A 25,718-nucleotide genomic window follows, 5' to 3' on the forward strand; every position below is an offset into this window, starting at 1 on the left:
ATTCGCCTTGAACAATAACTGGACCATTTAGGTATAAACTGAAGGTCAAAGCCGTTTTGCGGCAACTTTGACTTTCGGTCTTTAAAAGTATAAAAACTGAACTAAAGTGGCTAAGGACACTTACAAAGGGTCCTAGCTCGAACTTTAAACTAGAGGGAGCTTCCTTTTGATCAGGAACCTCAGAGATAGAGAGAGAAAGATTGAATTTTTTAGATGAGCAAGGAAATGAGGCACCAAGAGCTCCTACTTATAGTTGAGGAGGATGATCAAAGATCAAGCCAGGTGTTAAGGGGTATCCAGAGATCATCACAGGTTTCCTTGGTGGTTTTAAAAACCATCAAAATGCTCCAGGTTTTGAATTATGAGAGTAAAGGGCGGTTTAAGGGAGAAACTTGCAGTTGTCCAAAAATTTCTACCCAGATACTGGCTTTACGGACCGTAAGCATAAACCCCATACGGTCCGTAACCGATTTAAAATATTTCACCCAGATACGGTCCTTACGGACCGTAAGCCTGACCCCTTTACGGTCCGTATCCGATTGATCAGAGAACTAAATTTTGAAACTTTACATATTTGACCCCTCAACTTTTATATTCAATATCAATCATTCCCGAGAGCATGTTTTAACATTATAAAGCCTCGGGTTTGGTAAAAGTTCATTCAGAGGCATAAATTAGCATGTTGATACTTTTAGTCCCACCACATACATCTTTTCAAAGTTGTCAGGTATAGTCTTTCAAGATCAAATCTTTTACACGTTTAGGGTTTTAGGACACGTGTCTCCACATAATTGGACACGATTTTACGAGGTGTTACAGCAAGCATGCCTATCAATATATAGTATAGCTAAGGTAAGTACCTAAGTATCAATATGTGGACACGAAATATATTAACCTATCTCTTTCGTAATATCCTAAGTAACTTTTAATAATCAAGAGAACATTAAACAACCTAATGATTAAGTTTGCGAAAACAGTTATAAGAAAGATAACCAGTTAGGTTTAGAATCATCTTAATACTTTTACAAAGCAGTTGATTATGGTTTTTTTATGAAAAGCTCGTCACATTTGACTCTAATAATGAGGGTGTAGTGTTAAAAAGTTAGAGCACTCTCAGGTTAACCCCATGTCCCCAAATAACCAGGCTATAGACACACCTATATATTTGGTTTTAAGTAACTAATTCATTTACTCATCCCTTGTAATTAAAGAGTTTCTTATATTGTTCAAGCAATAGTAGATTAACGAACCGAGCGAATTACTATCTATATTACTCAACTTAAAGTAAACTCTTAACTAGTTTCCAAACCCTTTTATTCAGATTCTTCCCATAGGTGACCCATATGATTTCCCAACCCTCAAACAAGTTTATCCTTTACCTGCTAAGTATACAGCCCTAGACTAACAATCGATATATATAGCCTAAAGATAAACAAAGTAGATCTAACATGCATAACCTCATAGAAACACCTAAATCATTCACACAAACTCATTCAAACATCAATACTTATCATATAGATTACACAATCACAAGTTCATAAGTAACAAACAGAACTAGGGAATTCATCCTAACCTAACCAGCTATAGCTCCGTTAGCTACTGATATGCACCAAATGCAACATATAAATTACATCAAATAAGGTATAAAATCAACCATTTTTAGTACTAATGTTGGAAAAAATGTGTTTCTTTGTATACTTCTGATTTTCAGAATTAAAAGAGCTTAAATGTATAAAAGGAACAAACTCACGCCAAAAACCAGCATAAATACAAAAGAAGAGAAATTGATCTTCACCCCAGGACCAAAAACAACAAATCAGAAGACAAGCACGGGGTCGTGCCACCAAGGCATGGGGTCGTGTCCCACTCTAGATTCTATGAAGAAAAAGACAAACTGAAGCAGACAAGAGATACGGGGCCATGTCCCATGGACACATGCCGTGGTCAACTCCCAGATATGCAAAATCTTGGATAGTACACTATGTACAATGACCATGGGGCCGTGCCATTGACATACGGTGTCGTGTAAGCATATGGACTAAAACGACTCATTAAATAAAGAAAGAGAAGAAGGAGGCACGGGGTCGTGCCCTCCAGGCATGGGGCTATGTAAACTATCTATTTTCAGCTATAAATAGGGGTGCTTGGCTAAATTGCAATCCATACCTTGGCAAACCACTTCTCTCACACCTGTCGATCCTTGGCAGCCCTCTCTCTTACTTTTCCACCACTCCAACACCATCATCCACCACAACTGTTAGAGTTTAGAGTGTGTAGTAGTCTCGAGATCCAAGATTGATCATAAGAGCCTTTATCAAACTATGACTATGCTTGGCTAATCTCTTACATCACTTGGTGAAGACAACTCTTTTATGTATTACTTTTGATTTCCAAGATTTGGTTAACTTTTTAATTGGTTTTGTATTAATGACTTTAATAACTAGTTTTTTTATATTGAAAGTGAAGTTTATTCAATCATCTCTTCATGTTTTGTTGATTCACTCATTCGTGTCTTTATGGTCTATATAAAGCACGTTAACTGCCTGGAAGGGGGTTAGAAGGGTGGTTTGGATAAAGTTCTTTCCTCGTACAGTGTATAGATCCTGCGAGGACTTGATTCAAGCTTATTAAGACTTCCTTTGAGGCAGATAGCATCAAATAGGGGGAAGTAAGAACGACTTGAATGTAATGCCCCTAATTTTAAAATCATTAACCACTAAGAAAACCCTAATTAAGACACCCAAGTAATTCTGCACTAACCCTAAAATTTTCAGAATCATCAGAATCAGGATCAAGGCCCCTAAAACTCAGGGGGGGCAAAACCCTAGTTACGATTATCCTCATAACTATCTGTCAAATTCGAAATTTAAGAAACTGTCAACACAGCAAGCCTAGTTACACACGTAGCTACCCTATAAACATAGGTTACCCCTCGCGTAGCGCGACGCCCATGGGGGTACCCCTCGCGCTACGCGACAGGGTCAAATTTCGGGTATAAATAGAGGAGTCTGGGACTTGAAATTGGGCACTTGAACGACGAAAAAACTCACAGTATACGCTGAGTTATAGCAGAAATCGTTCACAACACACACAATTCACGAATCGCTGCCGCAATCAGGGTAATAACTCGATCGCTATTACGATTCAACATCCGATCGATTATAACTATCCGACGATTGTCCGAGTGCTGCTCAAAATTGAGCTTATACTTTATTGTTCATCGTGATTTCGACTTGAATATTTGAGTGCTGTTCGAATTCGGACTATGCTCTGTTATTCGTTGTGAATCCGATCGAATTATTAAGTATTATACTTTGTCGTTTGTCGATAATTCGATAAATGAGTTGAAGTATTGCACTTGTTAATTGTTGTGAAGGTTTAATCTCGTGAATTGACGTAAATGTTGTATTAAGTTACTAACCTAGTTTGTGTGCATGTTATTTAAATTAGGTTAAAAGATTAATCAGTAGTCTAAACTCTGCCCGTATAAATCTAAAACATTAGCACAAGGTAGCTTCACTTTGGAGTTATTAAGGTACGGATCCTTACCCCACTCTTTATTGCTTCATATTCAAATGATTATAAAACCACTAAATTACTATATCTGTTAAAAACTCCTCACGTCTTTGATTATCGATTCATTTGACAGTCCGTTTGATTCCTATCCTAATCATTTGATTTAACTTGCATGTCATGCGATAGTATTACGTTATTATACTCATTATCGCATGTTCCAATATATGTTCCGTTTTGTTATGAAAATAAGTTTTATAAGTTATGTGAATAAGACCATTTGTACTCTGATACCCTGAGTATCGCTTCTCGTGGAGTGTCCCACGAGCATGTTGTTGTGGCATCAACATCATGTGCTCCATCCGTGACGGAGAGATCAGTTCACGGCGTCTCTTAAGTACAAGTGTGGTACATAAGGCTATTAGGAGGCGTATGGATCGATCCTAGGATTTAAGTATAAGGAGGTGGATAACGGGTATGCCAATTCGCCATCTCATGTGATAATTATGCAGGAGTAGCTACCTGTGTATTGTCACGTTTTAAGTTTGCTCATGGGTACATCCGTAAGATATGATTATGAAATTTTGTTCTTGCATCGTATCATTTTCGCCTAAAGTTCCATCCGGATAATATTTCATATGAAGCATTATTTGTTATTTGAGCCTAAAATTCCGTACTGAGCATTCGGCTCATTCCGTAAACTTTTTGTATATACAGGTCCACAGATTATTTTGGGAGGGGAAAAGAGAGAAGAATAAAGCCTAGGAATAAATCTGAAGATGTTAGTTAATTAAGATGATTGTCTCCGCTTGTATATTAATCTTAATTTTAATGGTCGTGTGGTTGTATCCTTATCAAATAAATAAATGGAATTATGACTTTTGTTTATGTTACCGTTATTGTGACACGTCAGCCCTTCCGGGTTGGGGTGTTACAGCTATGGTATCAGAGCAAAGGCTCTTTCCTGTAGAAAACTTGAAGATAGTAATTAAGACCTGTGAGGAATGGGTAGATATCTATGATAGGATTCAACTTGATCTCTTATTTGATTTAACTCCTATGTCTATTCCTATAGATGCCTCCTCGTCGTCCGCCACGTAGGAATACTCGTACTAACCATGAACGTAACAACACTTCTTCGAATGAGACTCCAGTTGATCCAAACATAATTAATGCTATCAACCAGGCTGTTACTGGGTTGCTTCCAAACCTGGTTGCTCAAACAGCTGAGGCCGTTATTCAACAAACTCTTCATCCAGAACGCACTAACACTAATCCAATCTCTGGTGGTGAAACTCGTGAGAATACCACTAACAATATTACTTATAGTATAGACATATGGATTAGTAAATTCCAAAAAACAAAAGCCGAAATCCTTTAGTCACGCTACTAATCCAGTCGAAGCAAGAAACTGGATAGCTCATGTTGAAAAGATCTTCGGAGTTCTTGGAGTTCCGGAGCAATACAAAGTTAGACTGGCTACCTACAAATTTGAAGATGACGCACAAACTTGGTGGGAAGAATATAAGCAAGTCAAAGGAGGGGATGATTTTGACGCTAATCTTTCATGGGTCGACTTTCGTAATATCTTTTACGATAAGTATTTTTCGACCGCTGATAAAGAAGCTTATATCAGGGAGTATGCAATAATTCGACAGGGGAATGATGAACCAGCCTCTGAGTTCATTACTCGATTTTCAAGGTTGGCTAGTATTGTAGAAGATGTTGCAGGATCAGCAGAAGTCCAGGCAGAAAAATGCAAGTGGGCAGTTAATGATCGAATTCGGAAATCGATCATGTACATGAAATTTAAGGATATCACCGAAGTTGCTGATGCAATCAAAACTTTTGAATTCGAAAGGAAAGAATTCCTATCTCGAACTGGGGATAATAAGAAGAGAAATAGAGAAGGCCAATTTAAGCAAGAAATCGGCCAATCATCCACTGCGCCACAGCATCAAGATCGTAAAGTGCAAGGAAATCAAAACTCTGGAAATCAAGCACGTCCATGGCAACCTAGACTTCAAAACCTGAGGCCTGCTCAAAACCAGATTCAGTTGTATGCAGAACCTATTAGAGCTCAACCACTGAATCAACAAGTAAACCCGAATCAGATTACATATCCTCTATGTAATACTTGTGGTAAGAGACATCAGGGCGTATGTCACCGAAGTACAGGAGCATGCTTTAGATGTGGCCAAACTGGACACATGATCAAGGAATGTCCTAAGAAAGATACTAAGAAGAATAATCAACCCAATGTTGGAGGAAGAATTTTCGCACTTTCCGCTACTGACGCTGCTAATATTCCAGGTACTGTATCTGGAACCCTTCAGATTGGTGAACGTAGTATCTATGTGTTATTCGATACAGGAGCGACTCATTCTTTAGTATCCCACTCGTTTACTAAGTACCTTCCTATAAGACCAACTCCCTTAAATCATACCTTAACCATTTCTACCCCCATGGAAAATTCATCCGTAATCACTTACGTATATAAGGATTGTCCGATCCGTATTGAATCTATTGTGTGTAAGGCAGACCTATTTCCAATACATATGTGTGACTTTGATGTTATTCTAGGAATAGATTGGTTGTCTAGACATCGTGTAACTATAGATTGTCATTCTCGCCGAGTTATTTTCGGTGATCTTCATCATCCTGATATTATATATCAGGGAACTCAAGCCCATAAATCTCTTAAAATTATCTCTGCACTTAAGGCTCGAAAATCCATATCAAACGGCTGTGCTGGATTCCTAGCATCGATTAAGGATACTTCTGCTAGTATTAAGAGTATCGATAGCCACTCCGCTGTTCATGAATATCCTGACGTATTTCCGGATGAACTCCCGGGATTACCACCCGACCGTCAGTTAGAATTCACCATCGACTTGATCCCTGGTGCCGAACCTATTTCTAAAGCTCCATACCGTATGGCCCCGATGGAACTGAAGGAGTTGAAGGAACAATTGCAAGAATTGTTAGATTTAGGATTCATAAGACCCAGTGTTTCACATTGGGGTGCTCCGGTCTTATTTGTGAAGAAGAAAGACGGTAGTATGCGTTTATGTATTGACTACCGAGAGCTGAACAAGATTACTATTCGTAATCAGTATCCTCTGCCTCGCATTGATGATCTCTTTGATCAACTTCAAGGGGCTTAGTTCTTCTCAAAAATCGACCTAAGGTCTGGGTACCATCAGTTAAAGGTCAAGAATGAGGATGTTCCCAAGACCGCTTTTCGTACTCGATATGGTCATTACGAATTTTTGGTTATGCCCTTTGGGCTAACTAATGCACCCACAGTCTTTATGGATTTGATGAATCGCGTATTTCACAAATTCCTAGACAAATTCGTTATTGTCTTTATCGATGACATTCTGGTATATTCTAAAAGTCGCGAAGAGCATGAAGCACATCTACATGAAGTACTTGGAACCTTGCGGCATGAGAAATTGTACGCGAAGTTCTCCAAATGTGATTTTTGGCTTAGCCAAGTATCATTTCTAGGTCATGTCATATCAGCAGAGGGAATTATGGTAGACCCAACAAAGGTTGAAGCTATTACAAAATGGCCAAGACCCACTTCTGTTACCGAAATACGAAGTTTCTTGGGTCTTGCTGGCTATTACCGAAGATTTGTTGAAAGATTCTCGGTAATTGCTTTACCACTCACAAAACTCCTCAGGAAAGGGGTGAAGTACTCATGGAATGAAGAACAAGAGAAAAGCTTTGAAGAATTAAAGAAACGACTCGTATCCTCTCCGATACTCGCTCTTCCTTCTGGATCAGGAGGTTACCAAGTCTACAGTGATGCCTCAAAGAAAGGATTAGGTTGTGTGCTAATGCAACATGGGAAGGTTATCGCTTATGCCTCCCGTCAGTTGAAGCCTTATGAAGTTAACTATCCTACACATGATTTAGAATTAGCCGCAGTCGTCTTTGCACTTAAGATTTGGCGACATTATCTGTATGGTGAAAGTTGTGACATCTTTACCGACCACAAGAGCCTCAAGTATATATTTACGCAGAAGGAGCTAAATATGAGGCAAAGAAGGTGGTTAGAACTTTTAAAAGATTATGACACAAATATTCAATACCATCCAGGCAAAGCCAATGTAGTAGCTGACGCATTAAGCCGAAAGAACTCCGGGACTATATCTTGCCTACAAATTCAACCTCATGTTAGGAGGGATCTCGAAAGGATGGACATTTAGCTTCAGGTTAGTAACTCTGATGGATATCTAGCTAGAATGCAGATTGAACCCAACCTCATATCCCGGATCAAAGAAGCACAAAAGCAAGATGGAGAACTTTGGGCAATTGTGCAAAATCTCGAGGTGGGTAAGCAATCTGAATTTAGTATAGACCATCAAGGGGTGATTTGGTGCGGCAAAAGACTTTGTGTACCCGATGACTCCACCCTTCGTGAGTCATTGTTAGCCGAAGCTCACAGCTCACCATTTTCGATTCACCCAGGATCTACCAAGATGTATAGAGATTTAAGACAGAACTTCTGGTGGAATGGCATGAAGGAAGACGTTGCTCGATACGTAAGTAAATGTCTCACTTGCCAACAAGTGAAAATTGAACACAAACGAGCAAGCGGTCTGTTGCAGCCATTGGATATTCCCATATGGAAGTGGGATGAGATCACAATGGATTTTGTTACTGGTCTACCTAAGACATTCAAGAAGAATGATGTTGTATGGGTGGTTGTCGATAGATTATCAAAGTCAGCACATTTTCTACCAATTCAGCAAGGATTCTCGGTTAATAAGTTATCCGAAATATTTCTTCAAGAAATTATTCGACTCCATGGCACACCATCTTCCATTGTTTCCGATAGAGACCCACGTTTCACCTCACGATTTTGGAAAGGTTTTCAGGCAGCTTGGGGGACACGACTAAAGTTTAGTACGGCTTTCCATCCACAAACAGATAGGCAGTCAGAACGCACGATTCAGACCTTGGAAGACATGCTCCGAGCATGCGCACTTGAATGGTCTGGAAATTGGGATGAATATTTATGTCTTGTTGAGTTCGCTTACAACAATAGTTGGCAAGCAAGTATTGGCATGGCACCTTTTGAGCTTTTGTACGGTCGGAAATGTCGCGCACCATTATGCTGGGATGAAGTCGGAGAAAAGATTATTGAAGGGCCAGAATTAGTTCAGATTACAAATGAAAAAGTCACTATGGCCCGAGAAAAACTGAAAGAAGCTCAGAGTAGACAAAAGAGCTATGCAGATCAAGATAGACGACCCCTCGAATTTAAAATTGGTGACCACGTATTCTTAAAGGTATCACCTTGGCGTGGTGTTCGTAGATTTGGAATTAAAGGGAAACTTAGTCCCCGTTTCATCGGTCCATTTGAAATCCTTGAAAGAATTGGAGAAGTGTCATATCGAATGGCTTTACCGCCTCAACTCTCTCACGTTCATAACGTTTTTCATATATCCTCTTTAAGAGGATATAATTATCATCCACTCCACGTCATTAGTTATCCGTTACTTACGATTCACGAAGATTTGTCCTACGAAGAGGAACCAGAAGCCATCTTAGATCGACAAGAAAGAGTTTTGCGTAGGAAAGTAATTCCGTTTGTTAAAGTCCTGTGGAAAAATCACTCTGAACACGAAGCAACATGGGAATCTGAAGAATCAATTCGTTCTCTATACCCTAATCTATTCTCGCAATAGAATTTTAGTCGAGTAACGGTAAATCTTGCTATTTGATATATGTTCATTTGTTTCTGTTTACGGTCATTTATGCTTTACCTTATGAGAAGATATTTTAGCTATGACTAAGTATATCTATGTAGGAAATGTCAGTACTAATAGTCACTCTAAGTATCTGTAAGTCTCTATTAACTTTTCATACGGAAAGAATATTTTAAGAAGGACCATTAGGGCACATATATAGGATAATTGACAAGTATAGTCATGACCTTAGTTATAAATTTCAGATACACATGTGTGGTTAGGAGGTTCTAGTTATATAAGTTAGTAACTCTGCTATAAAATTTTCATTTCTGGTACTTATGCGATAGGTTATATGCTTATTTGCAAAAATTTCGAGGACGAAATTTCTTTTAAGGGGGTAATAGTTGTAATGCCCCTAATTTTAAAATCATTAACCACTAAGAAAACCCTAATTAAGACACCCAAGTAATTCTGCACTAACCCTAAAATTTTCAGAATCATCAGAATCAGGATCAGGGCCCCTAAAACTCAGGGGGGGCAAAACCCTAGTTACGATTATCCTCATAACTATCTGTCAAATTCGAAATTTAAGAAACTGTCAACACAGCAAGCCTAGTTACACACGTAGCTACCCTATAAACATAGGTTACCCCTCGCGTAGCGCGACGCCCATGGGGGTACCCCTCGCGCTACGCGACAGGGTCAAATTTCGGGTATAAATAGAGGAGTCTGGGACTTGAAATTGGGCACTTGAACGACGAAAAAACTCACAGTATACGCTGAGTTATAGCAGAAATCGTTCACAACACACACAATTCACGAATCGCTGCCGCAATCAGGGTAATAACTCGATCGCTATTACGATTCAACATCCGATCGATTATAACTATCCGACGATTGTCCGAGTACTGCTCAAAATTGAGCTTATACTTTATTGTTCATCGTGATTTTGACTTGAATATTTGAGTGCTGTTCGAATTCGGACTATGCTCTGTTATTCGTTGTGAATCCGACCGAATTATTAAGTATTATACTTTGTCGTTTGTCGATAATTCGATAAATGAGTTGAAGTATTGCACTTGTTAATTGTTGTGAAGGTTTAATCTCGTGAATTGACGTAAATGCTGTATTAAGTTACTAACCTAGTTTGTGTGCATGTTATTTAAATTAGGTTAAAAGATTAATCAGTAGTCTAAACTCTGCCCGTATAAATCTAAAACATTAGCACAAGGTAGCTTCACTTTGGAGTTATTAAGGTACGGATCCTTACCCCACTCTTTATTGCTTCATATTCAAATTATTATAAAACCACTAAATTACTATATCTGTTAAAAACTCCTCACGTCTTTGATTATCGATTCATTTGACAGTCCGTTCGATTCCTATCCTAATCATTTGATTTAACTTGCATGTCATGCGATAGTATTACGTTATTATACTCATTATCGCATGTTCCAATATATGTTCCGTTTTGTTATGAAAATAAGTTTTATAAGTTATGTGAATAAGACCATTTGTACTCTGATACCCTGAGTATCGCTTCTCGTGGAGTGTCCCACGAGCATGTTGTTGTGGCATCAACATCATGTGCTCCATCCGTGACGGAGAGATCAGTTCACGGCGTCTCTTAAGTACAAGTGTGGTACATAAGGCTATTAGGAGGCGTATGGATCGATCCTAGGATTTAAGTATAAGGAGGTGGATAACGGGTATGCCAATTCGCCATCTCATGTGATAATTATGCAGGAGTAGCTACCTGTGTATTGTCACGTTTTAAGTTTGCTCATGGGTACATCCGTAAGATATGATTATGAAATTTTGTTCTTGCATCGTATCATTTTCGCCTAAAGTTCCATCCGGATAAGATTTCATATGAAGCATTATTTGTTATTTGAGCCTAAAATTCCGTACTGAGCATTCGGCTCATTCCTTAAACTTTTTGTATATACAGGTCCACAGATTATTTTGGGAGGGGAAAAGAGAGAAGAATAAAGCCTAGGAATAAATCTGAAGATGTTAGTTAATTAAGATGATTGTCTCCGCTTGTATATTAATCTTAATTTTAATGGTCGTGTGGTTGTATCCTTATCAAATAAATAAATGGAATTATGACTTTTGTTTATGTTACCGTTATTGTGACACGTCAGCCCTTCCGGGTTGGGGTGTTACATTGAATCTCTTATACACAAAATGCTATTAAAACTTTAATCCGACCTTGCGAGATTGTATCCCTGCTGATCAGACTAATATGGCCGAGGGTAGCGTTGCCTCCAAAAGAGGGTTGCATTAATAACTTACTTAATTATCTTTCAATATTCCAGCCTTGCGGGACTGTATCCCTGCTGACTCGGACCAATATGGCCAAGGGTAGCGTTGCCTCCAAAAGAGGGGCATGCCACTATAACTATGATAATCTCTTAAAAAACCCAAAGTGCGAAAATCATCAAAGGATACGTAAAAGATAAGTCGGAACCAAGTGATTAAAAATCTTTTATCATTTTAGTTTCTTTCTTTATTTTAGCTATTAAAAATCTTTTCTCAAAATTTGGTTAGATTAGACGTTGACGTTAATCTGGTATTAAAAGCTCTTGTGTCCTTGGATGACCTCGGTATCTTACCATCACTATACTATGCCAACGATGGGTGCACTTGCCCTAGCGTGTTGTAGAGAGTGATAGTGTTATATCATGTTTTATAAATTTATAGCTTGATAAACGAGTAAAAGTGCTTAAAAATATATTAAAAATCATATTATGCTTGCAACCACGTCAAGTTTTTGGCGCCGTTGTCGGGGACACAAGGATCTTAAGAAAGCTTAAAATCGACGGCCTAATCAGTTTTTAGTTTTTTCGTCCAAATTCTTCTTCATTTCTCTAAAAATTCCAGTTACAGAAACTTTACACGGGGCCATGCCACACTGACACGGGGCCGTGTCCAATCTGCAGTAACTAAAAAACAACAAAACTTTTTCACAGAAAGTTCACATGGGTCCGTGCTGCATTTGACACAGGGGCATTCTAAAAACTCCCATTATCAAATAAAATGCAGTCTTAGACACGGGGCTATGTCCAAACAACATAGGGCCGTGTCCAAACAACACTGGGCCATGCTAACCTTCTGTGTTCACAAAAAAATTATTTCCCGAGAGTCGTAATCTTCTGGGTATTATCCAAAGAATTGATTACTACATGGGAGATTATGACTACTACCATTATACTGATTACGAGGAACCACATTGTACCATATGTGCTGAATCCCATTTGGTACAAAATTGTTACCTTTTTCAACCATCAAACTCATACACAACATATGAGGAACCAATGTTTGAGCTTCCAAAATCAAGCTTTGATTTGGACACTCCACCATTTGAAACATACGAGACACCAGCCACCATCATCCCCGACGCCAAAAGCAAAGTCTCAAAAACTTTGAGCTCTTGATCAAGAAATCTCATGAAAAAGAAGAGACCGTTTATACCAAGGAGGTAATCATAGAAGAGCTAAAACCTCAAGAGCAGAAGGAAGAGGAGCCTCTCATAGAAAACATAACGCATGAAGATGAAGAACCCAAACTAAGCCACACGGAAGGTAAGTCTACAAAGGTAAATTTCAAAGCGGAACAACAAGACCTACAAGAAATACACATTCTACAACCCTCTTTTGAAAATCATAATTTGGTTCCATCTCATGCTAAGTTTTTAAAAGACATGACCACTAATCCTAACATCAAAGAAATAGCTAGTGTTAATTTAACTAAAGATCAAACTTCACTAATACAAGATGAACAAATTGAATTAAACATAAAACTGGTAACATGTTTTATTCAAAACATCTATATCAGTAACATTTCAATAGATAAAGATCTTTTTGTTAACATAATGCCTAGCTGTGTATTCAAAAGATTGGGTGTTGGTGATTTTCTTCCAATTAAAATTCCTATCCTCTTGGCTAATCGAAAAATTCAACATGCTACGGGAATGGTTGAAGACGTTCTCATGGGTTGTACCAACAGACTTTATCATCTTAGATGATGCTCCACTCGTGCTGGGAAAACCATTCATAAAAACCCAATAAGCTTTGCTCAAACAAAAACACCAAATTCTTCCCACTAAACTTGGGGCCGTCAAAGGAAATTTTAACATAAATAAATCAATGAAATATCCAATCGGCATTGACGACCTCTTGTTGGAAGATGAAGTAAAACCACCCGATGCGGAGGAATAAAATGGCCAATTCGTTGAAGAGGAAGCCACTACCGAACAAACCTTTTCGGTCATCGACCGCGATGACGAACCAAAAACTAAGCCATCTATTAAAGACCCACCTTCTCTCTAACTTAAAGAACTTCCAAAAGGCTTAGAATATGCATTTTTAGATAGCAAAGGTAAGCTTCCCGTTATCATTTCCTCGTATCTCACTTCTGAAGAAAAAGAAAAATCACTATAAAAAAACTGTGAATGCACTATGTCTGTAGCTTTCGTCTGTATTGAGTCTTTGTTTAACCTGTTTGATGTCTTTGTTATGTTTATAACATGTTTTGTATATAATACGGGATGAAACAAAGGTTAAGTATTGGTTTGTAAGTCCATCCGGACGCATGGAGTCCATCCAGACGGATGGACATAACCCATCCGGACGGATGGGCAGTAGATGTATTTCACCCGGATGGGCAACCTCTACAAATAGAGGTGCTTGGGTCCTGATTTTGGACTGATCATTTGATACCTAGGTGAAGCCTTGTCAAAATTCTCTCAAGTTCTGTAATCTTCTTATTATCAATGAGAATGATGTTAAACAGTGTCTATGGTGTTATTCTCTCTACTACTTTCTTGGATTCCGCACAAGTCTGTAGGTGTTAAGATCCGATCTGAGCATTCGAAGACTCGAACTCACGGTCCTCACAAGTGGTATCAGAGCTTGGAGGCCGGATTCGGAGAAGATTATCAATAAGATACCAGAGATCTACATCAGATTCAACCAATTTTGATCTACACTTCTCTACTTCTACTCACTTCTTCATTTTTCTTGACTTTTTCATACAAAAACACAAATTAGACACTGAATTCATGAACAAAATCACCTGAAATTTGGACATAATGTGCGAAATGTGTGTTTAATCAATCCTTACAAAGTTTCAGATCTTAGTTCTAACTAAAACACATCAAAATCAGTGAAAAACCATGAACTTTGGAACTAAGTTTGCTGGCATCATCATCCATCTGGACGGATAGCCTAGCTCATCCAGACGGATATACTGTTCTTGAGTGTATTTTGTTCAAAGTGTATTGTTCATCCGGACGGATAGATATCTTCATCTGGACGGATAGACTTTTATTGTCCATTCGGAGATCTTACTCATCCGGATCAGTCCATCCGGACAGTGTTCATTCGCTAACTTTGTCCATTCGGAAACTTACTCATCCGAACCACGGCCATCCGGACCAGCAGTATTGTGTTGACTTTGTTTTCAAAAGTGTTTGAAGTTCTTTGACTTCTCAGGTAGTTTTAAAGACAGTAATCATGTCTGATGAATTCTTGAATCCATTCTATGATACTTATGCTTTCAACACTTCGGAACCAACTTCATCTGACCCAAATCCGAAGAATGCAACAAAGGTGTTTTTCGAGTCGTTAAATGTCGACAATGCGTACGGAACGTATAACAAGCCTCCGAAGTTGATGAACATAAAAGACTACAACAGATGGGAGAAATGTTTCGACAACTAGTTAAGGACATTTGCTTATGAAAGCTGGAAGTTAGTTCAGGTCGGATATACAAGTACAACATCAGTATATACAGAGTTGGGGTCAGATGGATAAGAATTGTTTATTGCCGAACAGAAAGATATCGCGCTTTTTCATCAATCGGTTCGAGATGACATAATCTCATTGCTCGAGTATGATACATCAAAACAGTTGTGCGAAGCATTGAAAAAGAAGTGTACAGGTGGTGAAGAAATCGTAAAGAACAAAAAGTCTTTGCTCAAGAAGGAATTCGATCTGTTTGCTTGTTTGAAGGGTGAGAATGTTTGCCAAATGTTCGAATGATTCTGGCACTTGAAGGTAGAGCTGGAAAGGTTCGGGATAAAGAAAGATCAGGATGAAATCATCGAGAAGCTATTCGAGGCACTACTAAATGAACAAGACTGACAATACTATGTGATAGTTCTAAAAAACACTAAACCGATGAATGAAATGACTCTAAACTGGCTAATCGAGAAATTAGAGGGTCACGAATTAGAAATTAGAAAACAGAATAAAATGAACAATGTCAGTTATCAACAAAATGTAAATTTGTACTACCGTGGTAGTATGCTTTCGAACAACTTGTCACCTAAAATTGGAACATCGTTCAGTGCCGATAACTCAAACGAAACATCTAAAGGCACTAGTGGGGGATCAGCTGGTAGTAGTGGTTTTGGTTACCCAAGTTCAAGCTCAAACACTCAAGCGTAGTCTACACCAAATTCTCAACAGAATCAAAACAGCTCTAATCCGAATGTTATTCAATGTAACATTGCGGTGAATCTAAATAATGCTCTGAGTTTCAATGCTGATACAGCCAAACAGCAGATGGTGTTCTTGGCATCAATCCTCGAATCTTATGAAAGCTTAGTCGCGGGGGAAGATTGGAAACCCCAATATGACTAAAGAGGATTATGACCAAATTGACCCTGAGGAGATGGAGCTAATTAACATCCGTTGGTGCATGGCCAGCGTTATTCGTCGAGCTCAGCATTTCATGGAGATCACGGGAAGGCAGACTATCAGTGGTCCATCTACAAAGCTCGGTTTCGATAAGTCGAAGGTGACTTACTTCAAGTGTAAGCAATAGGGTCACTTTAAACGAGAGTGTAAGAATTCAACTACAGATGAAACTGCTAGTGAAAGAAAAGTCCAGAGCGTTAGCGGTGATTCATGATGATGAAGGATTCAACTGGAACGATTATATTCTAGATGAAGATCAGCAAGGATCAGCTTTCGTCGCTACGACAACACCGGTGACTTTCAATAGGGAAAGAGAGATCGCTCATGTGAGAATGAACAGAATTTACAGAGCCTACAAAGAAGCTAAAAAGGCAAAACAGTGGGATGCTGTGAGGGAATGTTACCTAGATCCTAAGGGGAGATCATCTCAAAACGCTAATTTCACAAAATCCATCAAAATCAAAGAGGAAATCGGGTTAAAAATCAGTGCTTAAGCTTAATTCGTGGTCATTCAAGTTAGGAGATCACAAGGTATGTTAAATTTTGGTGTTTGGTGATGTTGTGATTTTGTGATGAACATTCATAATTGTGATTCAAATATGAATGGTAGATGTTACAGTAAGACTGAAGTGAATACAAGTCTAGGAACAAACCCTAGATGAGAAATAAGTAATTTAATGCCATAATTTAAGTGTTTAAATGACTAACCATGTTTATGTTAAATGGGTTTTTGATTACTATGATGAACACTTGAATTGTGATAGAGAAATGGTTGAACTTGATGGTAAAATGTTGAATTCTAGGTGTTAATCACACACACTAGATATAGAGATTTGAAAACAATGTTAATACATGATTAATCGTAAAGTCATGAACTTGATAATAGAAATATGGGAACCTCGCCCACAAGATGCTCGATATAATGCCTAAAGTGATCTAGAAATGTGAAAATATGAAAGAATCACGTAATTGACTAGTTTGACAAGTCGCGTGTAACATATTGTAATATGCGTTCTAAACGATAAATCGGATTGAACTTTATAGGCAAATTGTGCGAATCATCAAGTGGTCAAGACGGAGCGGACACTCGCTTAAAAGGAAAGCTTTGAAGATACGTAGCTTATGCTTCGTAGAAATTCTTGTTTGTTTTGTATTAACATATGATTGATTGTTATAGACAAGTTGTAGAATTCGGTTTGTACATATTCGATACATTTCGTATGCACGAACCAGGAAGTTTAAATAATGAACAAATGATAAGTTTGAATGTTTGAAAGTAATGGATTTCACTAAAACATTCAAACGGGTCAAAATAACGAATCTATGACAGGTTTGGTTACTTAAAAGCAATGGATTTCGCTAAGTAAACCAAACGGGTCAAAATGATAAGAGCATGAAAGGTTTGGTTACTTAAAAGCGATGGATTTCGCTAAGTAAACCAAGCGGGTCAAAATGATAAAAGTATGGATGGTTTGGTCACTTAAAGGCGATGGATTTCGCTAAGTAAACCAAACGGGTCAAAACGAGGTCTTAATGCATACAGGAATGGTTGCATAAGTAATGACTTCGGTATAATACCCGGATAATGGGTAGGAGATCAATTATACGCGTAAACCGAGAATCGGGAACAGTAATTAAAAGTCAAAGACTCGGGTCATGAGTATGACTAGAAGATGCACAATTCCGTATATGGGAATCATGTTAAGTATGTTTGACTACTTGTAGTTGAACGAGTCAAATAAATGAAACACATAATAGATAACGAGTGCATAAATCTCACGAATAAAGCCCTGGATATTAGGAAACATTCATTGTTATGATGTTCGTATGAAATTGAAAGTAATTAGACAAGTTTGTTTGTTTAAAACATGAACGGGTCAAATAATTTGAAAATAAATATAAAGCCGAGAGCTAAAGTTAAGAATTTTTTTAATCCAGAAGTTGGATTTCAAGTCTAAATGATAGAGGATCGAATTACGATCACGTAGGAAGAAACGGGAAGTTAAACGGATAAACCAAAAGAAAGTTATGGTTGTTTTCATATCAAGGGAAAATTGGATTAAATTCTGCATGTTCAAACTGTAACCTACGGTCCAGGACCGTAGCCTACGGTCTGTGGTTGCTATTCGTTGTCCACATACAGACCGTAAGCTATGGTATAGACCACCCCCTACGGCGGGGAAATGAGAAATTTTTTATTTTCTTGTTTTCTTTTGTTATTTACATTACCAAGCTATATTTAACTCTTTTTAACTAACATTTGACATTGTTAAATGTTATATAGGTCTATGTTACCATGTACATGGATGGATCAAGCTCGTACAAAAACCGAACACGTATAAAGTTGAAGCTTCCGCACTCGTTTTAGTCATTTTGCTAATTTAAACTTATGTAAATGTTTTTAAAACTTACTTTCGAATAGTTCTAAGATCTGAAACAAGTAACAATCATGTTGGGCGTTTTGTAAATTTGCATTTTTGGAATATAAAATGCAATCTTATTATATATTATACGTTATAAATGGACACGGGTCTTGCACATACCCAAATTAAATTAAATTGATAACTTCCCCGACCTCGCGCCAGCTAAACAGATGTGTCCCAAGTCGCGCACGAGGTCAAGACCAGTGGCGGAACCAGAAACTTTAACCGGGGGGTCAGTATTGATCTAAACAAATAAATGTAAATAATAAATTATCTATATTTTTTATGCTCTCTTGCCTAATGGCATCATGCATTTATCACGGAGTTTAGAAGTAAATAACAAAGGGGTATTGACCTATTTAAAAAATTAACTAAACGCTAAAGAAAAAAACCCTGAAAATTTGAAGTTGAAAGTGAACAAGTAAAAAAATAAATTAACTAAATGAAAAAAAAAAAAAAAAAAAAAAAAAAAAAAAAAAAACCCTTAGAAAATTTACAGCTAAAAGTGTTTCGATTGAAAAAAGATTAATTATTAATAGTAAATAACAAAATAAAGTAGAAAAGGTTAATGTCAACCGTGGTTCAGTGGTTGACTTGTTTTCTATAGGTTGAACTTAAAAAAAAGAATAAAATTTAAAGTAATAAAGTAACATAGTTATAAATTTTTCACACGACTTTGATATCTTCCACACAGGTTTTTCTGCAAATTCTTGGTAAAAGATATTCCAACGAACATTATTTTTTTATTTTTCTTCTTTCACTACATATATTCTTTGCTTTAAGCACTTTTACCAAAATTTTGAACGGTCAAATAACCAAGAATTACTGGTTGGATGATATCCTCTGTAAGTAAAACTTGTGTGGTGGGGGGGTCAACGGACCCTCCTGACCCTCCAGTAGTTCTGCTTCTGCTGATGGTCAAGACCAAGACGAGATCGGTTTTGACACTTAGCTCCTATGGCAATGGACCTATCTTCCTTGACCTTGCGCCGAGTACTCAGATTATGCCTGGAGTCGCGCAGGTAAACATCGGACAAGTACAAAAGGTACAAATGACAGAGCAGTGTGCCAATAAGCGTCCAACAGGCTATACCTGATCGTGCCGCATGATGGACCATCGTACAGGAGACAAAAAAGTACACAAGGACGTATGCATGGCACCAATCAGCGTGCGCCGACCATTGCTCCACGATCTCCACTCAGCTGCTGATGACAGGCCGGACAACAAGGAAAGTCGTCAAGACACGTGGATCCATTCAGCGTGCGCCAGCTACCCTCTCGCCAAGAATCACTAACGGTAGTGGCAGAGGGAACAGAATGGATATTCCTTGTTGTCGTCTACAGGCCCAAGCCCCATTAGCCTATCTCCTTCAAAAACCACCTCGGATATAAATAGTGAGCTTCATCTCCAGGTTTAAGGATCGCTCTCTTGCTCTCTCACTTTATACACACACTATTATCCTCAAAACCGATACTTATTCTCACACCCGAGGGTGGTTACAAGGAGAACCCCCGATTCTCCTCCTTGTAACGAGCTTACGGTGTGTTGATTGTTTTGAAAGATCTTCATAGCTGTTTGGACGAGAAGAAAGAAGATTAACCTTTATTTGTTGGCCACAAAACACAAACTAATCACCAGATTAGTTTGATGTTTCTTAATATAACTTATTTTGGTGAGTCAATCGGATTTTATGTGTTATTATGTAGTATCTGAAGTTAAAGCAACGACCTTGTTAAATGTGGAAGAACTTTCTAAACATTCATTTGTAATCTAGTATGCACATACTTGGCTATTCTACTGTTACATGTATATGAGAGACACAAGTTAATGTATTATATAACTCTTTCAAGTATGTTCACGTGCATAGTGGACTTGAGGGGGATTAATGTTTTCTTAAGATTTAGAAGGGCCAGCAACCACAAATGCATATTCAGGATGAGTGTGTGTTCCCTTACCCAAAGGCTAATATCACTTGCCACAAACATCTACAAATCACTAGTTTCATCCTTCATCAAGGTGGCGGCTAGTGAGGCATCAAAAAGTTTAGGAACTTCTAACACACCTTTAATTAATTAATCGTTGACGAACTCTGCAAGGATATACAAGAGTGACCAGAAACGCGCATTTAGGCACATTTCCACATACAATCTAAATTTATACCCGTCACAATAACCTAACATGTATCGAATTTCAAAATGAAGACTAGTCCCCGTTACCGAGTAGAACTTCATTGCACATGTACGGAGGGGCCAATTCTTTCATTACAGAAAGTTGACTTCCGCCTATTTGGTGTTGTTTTGGGGAAAAAATTGTTCACGGTTTTTGTTTACTGCGATGTGAAAAAAAAGGGCTTTTAAATGGTCAATATAGACCTGAAATTTTTAAAAGCGAACTTAGTTTAACACCCATTCTTCTGTTTTCTTAGTTCTGAGCTCGATTCTGATGCAAGCATTTTTCAGAAAGCTTGATTAATTCTGATGTTGATGGTTTTGGGTATAGTAATTCATTGTTCATTTTCTGTCCAGCAACACTTATTTGCAAAACACAGACAAATGGATCTAAAACAAGAGCACAGCACAAATTATCCTTCTCCCTAATCGTTACAGTCCAGCTCCGTTCAAAACTGCTGCAATGTCGTCCACAATCAGAGCTATACAAACACCCTCACCCTCGCAAACTACAAACCTGTTCACAATTTATCAGTCATTTCAATTACACCTAGCAAAATGAGACCACCAAACAGTTTTTTTTTTTTTTTTTTTTTTTTTTTTGTTTTTGTTCTGACTAAAAAAAAATTATCAACAATATATTTTTGGGGAAAGTTCCTGTACAAATAAAGTTAACGTACTAAACGTATGAATAGCATGAAAAAGCAAAAAGCACACCGCCTTTCTTTGTCTTTTGTGTTTTCTTTCCTTGTGATTAGTTGCTTGTTGAGGGCATTTTTGTAATTATCTGCATGTAGGGTAATTACAAAATTACTCTACAAAATGATACTGTAGAGTAATTTTGATCTTGTAGAGTAATTTTGTAAAATGTTCTTGTAGAGTAATTTTGATCAAAAAAGCTATACCTAACCAAAAAAACACCCAAAAAAGCTATACCTAACCAAAAAAACACCCAAAAAACCTAACCCCCCCCCCCCACGCCTTAAACTAAAAACCAAACCATAAAGCTAAACCCCATAACTAAATGCTAACAAAATTACTCTACAAGATAAAAAATACTCTACAGGATCATTTTACAAAATTACTCTACAAGATCAAAATTACTCTACAGGACCATTTGTAGAGTAATTTTGAATTGTATGTTGTTTGCATAGTTATCAAAAGCGCACGCTTTTGGCGCCTAGGCAATTTTTTAGAGTGATGCGAATTAAATGTGCTCCTACTTCCTAGGTAAATATAGCGCACAACTAATATTCACAAATCCCTAATATTCTGCAGTATTTATAGGGATAACCATCCGATTATATCACTAATGATCCAGATCTCAGTTTGAAATTTTCAAATCCAAATTAGTATATTTCTGATTTAAATCTACATATTCTGCAGTATTTTTTTTTATTTAGTTTTGTTCGTATTCATTATCAGCTTATTATTTCTGATTTGGTTTCCAAGTATTTTGTTCTCTTATACTTTTTAAGTGCTATGAACATTTTGGTTTCAAGTATTTTGTTATCTGAGACTTTTTTAAGTGCTAGTATGAACATTATTGTTTTGGTTTTGAGTACTTTATTCCCTTAATGAACTTTTTAATTTTTTTTATTTAATTGCGCTTTTTTTTTTCTCGGGCCCACGCTTTTTTTGCGCCTATCGCCTAGGCCCTAATCGGAGCCTATGCGCCTAGAGTGCGCTTCGCGCCTTTAATAACTATGGTTGTTTGATAAACTTGCAGGGTAATTTTGATTCACTTGTAAAGTAATTTTGATGCAGAGTAATTTTGATACACTTGTAGAGTAATTTTGATGATTACCATACAAGAACAAAATTACTCTATAAGAACATTTTACAAAATTACTCTACAAGAACATTTGTAGAGTAATTTTGATAGTTACTGGTAATTACAAAAATGCCACCGCGTTTTTGTCTTTTACTTCAGTTTGTACGTTAAAGTTATTTGTATTTGATCTTTTGTCTATATTTTTATGGGTCATTAAGTAAATGGGTAAAAAACATCAAGATCAGGCACAAGAATGACTTACTCATTAATCAAAACAGATATGGATGTTTAACACAATATCAAGAAGTTGGCCTCTGTTGCAACACCAAATCATCAGCAGAATAGTAATCTGCAATGAGACGGTACATGTATGATGGATTATGCCCTCCCCTGCAAACATAGAGGATTTAGTGAACAACGGTGCATTATTACCATATATATAGATTGAAAAGTGAGCTTACGTGTCAGTAATAAATAGGCTGACGAGCTTTGGCGGCACATAATCGAAAGCAGGGTTGACAACATGAAGAAGAGGGGAACCGGTGCCAGTCCCAAAATCCATGCAATCTGACATCTCCCCGAAGTCCAGCAACTCAGATGGGGACTTGAGCTCATTCAGTAACACCTCCGGATTATGAGGATACAGGGGGCATAACTGTCATATGCCCCAAAACAACAATTATTACACTTTTTTCTTCTATTTTTTGTTTCCCATTAGTTGCTTTTGAACTCTCATCAAAAGATATTAATTGTAACTTTAAAAACACAAAAACTAAGAGGCATAGTTACCTTGTGAATGCCAGCAAGAACAACGAAAGGAACAGCGTGCCTCTGAGCTGCTAGTGCAACCATATTTAACCCGACAGGAGCTATCACTCCGCCATTTGCCATGACAGCATGAGCCCCAACAATCACCTACCACCATGACATTCCAAAGTGAGTCCGAAACAAGGAAAGCAATTATTAAGTTGATGAGAAATCCACATACCATGTTCACACGTGAAATCATGGCGAACACAGCAGAATCAGTTATTACTGTAGTCTGTAGTCCCCTAGCAACCAGTTCCTTTGCAAGAGTATGTCCTTGATATCTACATAAGATAGAAACCGTCACTTGCTTATTAGGCAAGCTTGTAAAAGAAACGGAAAATAGCATCTCTCAAACAAAGCAAACCTTGGAGCACCCTCTGCTACAAAAACCCTAAATGATCTTTTCTTCTCCTTAGCGGCACAAAGAAATTCAATCACTGTTCCCGAACTGCCTAAGGTCAATATAACCTCACTGCAGAAATCATTATTTTGACTAGTAAATAGCTTTTAACTTGGCACATGAAAATGAAATACGCGTGGAAGAGAAAAAACAGATTTTATTCATACTACAACTCTCCTGTCCTGCATCAGGTTAAGGTACATCAAACAGTCCAAAACTTTCTTCAATAACGTCTTATCCAAAAACAGACCCACAACATATGAGTCCTAAGCAGAATTTAGGAGATGCAAATCCTTCACTTCTTGTAGAACAACAATACTTGTAAATGACCAGACAGTAATGACACATACTATACAACTAACTAGTTAAATAACATGTTTACTTGTAGTAGAAATAATAATGAATGAAGGAATGAAAAAAATACTTATGGTGAATATGCTCCACGGCCTGCTCCGCTATCAGTTCATGACAGGTGGCGATATCCTGGATAAGCTCATTAACAGCCTCAATCACATTATGCTTTAGCTTTCGGCTCCTTGAATTTTTATCAGTAGCTGCATGCAAAAATAATATAAAGTATATAAAACTGTCTGTCTGTCTGTAAACCAGCAAGAGAGAATATTTTTCAAACTAAACTAACATTTAGTCTTATCTTCAGAATCACCAGCGGAAGAGGAAGAGTGATGAAGAGCTGCTGCTGCGGCTGAGGCTGCTGCAGAGTGAGGCGGAATGTCTTCAAGAAGAGTCTGCAAAGAAGGAGGCCTGAGAGTAGTTCTGGCAGCGGCGGCAGCAGCGGCGGCTGATACAAGTGGATTATCATCATCATCGTCATCATCACTCAAGCCTTGTAAGCTCAAGCCACCAATTGAAGCTGTTGTTAGTGAAACATCCTCCTCTCTGATGATATGTAGCACACGCCTCACAATATTTCCAACAGCAACTTCTGCAGAGTAGCTGTTAAAGTCCAAAGAGAAAGCAAAACTACAAAGTATAGGATGGGGGGATGGGTGTGGACTCACCAACAGGATTAGCAGCAGTGAGTTGGTCTCCAATGGCCTTGATGGCGTGAATAAGAGCCCCAGCTTGGTTGGTGTTGGGGAGCCTCTGCTGTGAAATCACCGACCGGAGAAGCTCCGCCGTCAGCTTCGCAGTGGCCTTCGACCCCTCAATTTTACTGCCCAAACAAATAAATACATACATTAATTAATCAATCAAAACTAATAATCGACAGGCAGGCACTCACCGCTTTTTAAGCTTGTTTAAGAAATCCGAAACTAGGGCATGTGTGTCCGGCATGATTGCTGCGTATGCATAAACCTCATGTGAGTTAGGGCAGACTATATACATACATATAGTAATAATAAGGGCAGAGTGACGAATGTACCGGCAGTTGAAAACTAGGGCAACCCAGCGGAAGAGGAGGACGGGGACGATTTTGATGCAGCCAACCGCCTAATCGATTCTACAACTTACAAAAAGCTAATAACTAGTTTTACTTATTTTATTTTAACATCATAATAACACAATTATTTTTTTTTTCTTTACATTATCTATATCTATAACTAGGTTATAACCCGAAAATTTTCCGGATAGGAAAATTTAATTTACAACAAATCTATATCTATATATATATATATATATATATAAATATAAATGAGATGGATTTGAGCCATGTGGCATGTGATTTTGGAGCTTTTTGATGATGTGGCAACCTATGATGGAGGTGGATTGTGAGTTTAGGAGGGAATCCATCTCAATTCTCAATACACAAACCAAAAGGACTTTGGACGCGGGATCCGGATGCATTCGGGTCGGATATGTTTTCAAATGGATCATATATATATATTCCTTTTAATGCTTTCTTCTCTCTCATAACTTCACTTTTTTCACAAACCCTAAATACAAAGCTTTCATCCGCTCCGCTGCTTCATTGTTCTTTGCAGATTGTAGTAAACCACAAAGATAGAATCGGATCCCTTATATTCTTTTGTCTCTATTATTGATATCTTTCACACTTTCCCTTTTTTCCAAACCCTAAACGAAACCCTTGCTGCATCCGGTTCTTCGACGATTCATCAATATGTTTTTCGTTCTTGATCTTTGATGTTTTTGTTCTCTGATTCGAATCGTGTTGAGCATCCCTCCCCACCCTTATGAAAACCTTGACGCACACGCGTATTTTCTTTCACCCACTATAAACAATTCCATCGCGAG

At 37.9% G+C, this 25,718-nt stretch overlaps 1 protein-coding gene across 1 annotated transcript; it reads right to left on the reverse strand.

The window, feature by feature from the left end:
* Window positions 1-20,789: 20,789 nt before the first annotated feature.
* Window positions 20,790-25,028, reverse strand: LOC110895993 (translation initiation factor eIF-2B subunit beta). The gene is made up of 11 exons (XM_022143389.2): window positions 24,889-25,028; window positions 24,748-24,805; window positions 24,524-24,678; window positions 24,145-24,447; window positions 23,929-24,058; window positions 23,469-23,576; window positions 23,283-23,385; window positions 23,084-23,209; window positions 22,756-22,949; window positions 22,557-22,684; window positions 20,790-21,037 (listed from the first exon to the last, which is right to left on the reverse strand). Exons 2-10 carry the CDS (start codon window positions 24,798-24,800, stop codon window positions 22,594-22,596), a joined length of 1,263 nt encoding a protein of 420 aa, XP_021999081.1. The 5' UTR covers window positions 24,801-24,805; window positions 24,889-25,028; the 3' UTR covers window positions 20,790-21,037; window positions 22,557-22,593.
* Window positions 25,029-25,718: the final 690 nt, after the last annotated feature.

The sequence above is a fragment of the Helianthus annuus genome, chromosome 12 (assembly GCF_002127325.2).
Source record: "Helianthus annuus cultivar XRQ/B chromosome 12, HanXRQr2.0-SUNRISE, whole genome shotgun sequence".
In the NCBI taxonomy this organism is placed as follows: Eukaryota; Viridiplantae; Streptophyta; class Magnoliopsida; order Asterales; family Asteraceae; genus Helianthus; species Helianthus annuus.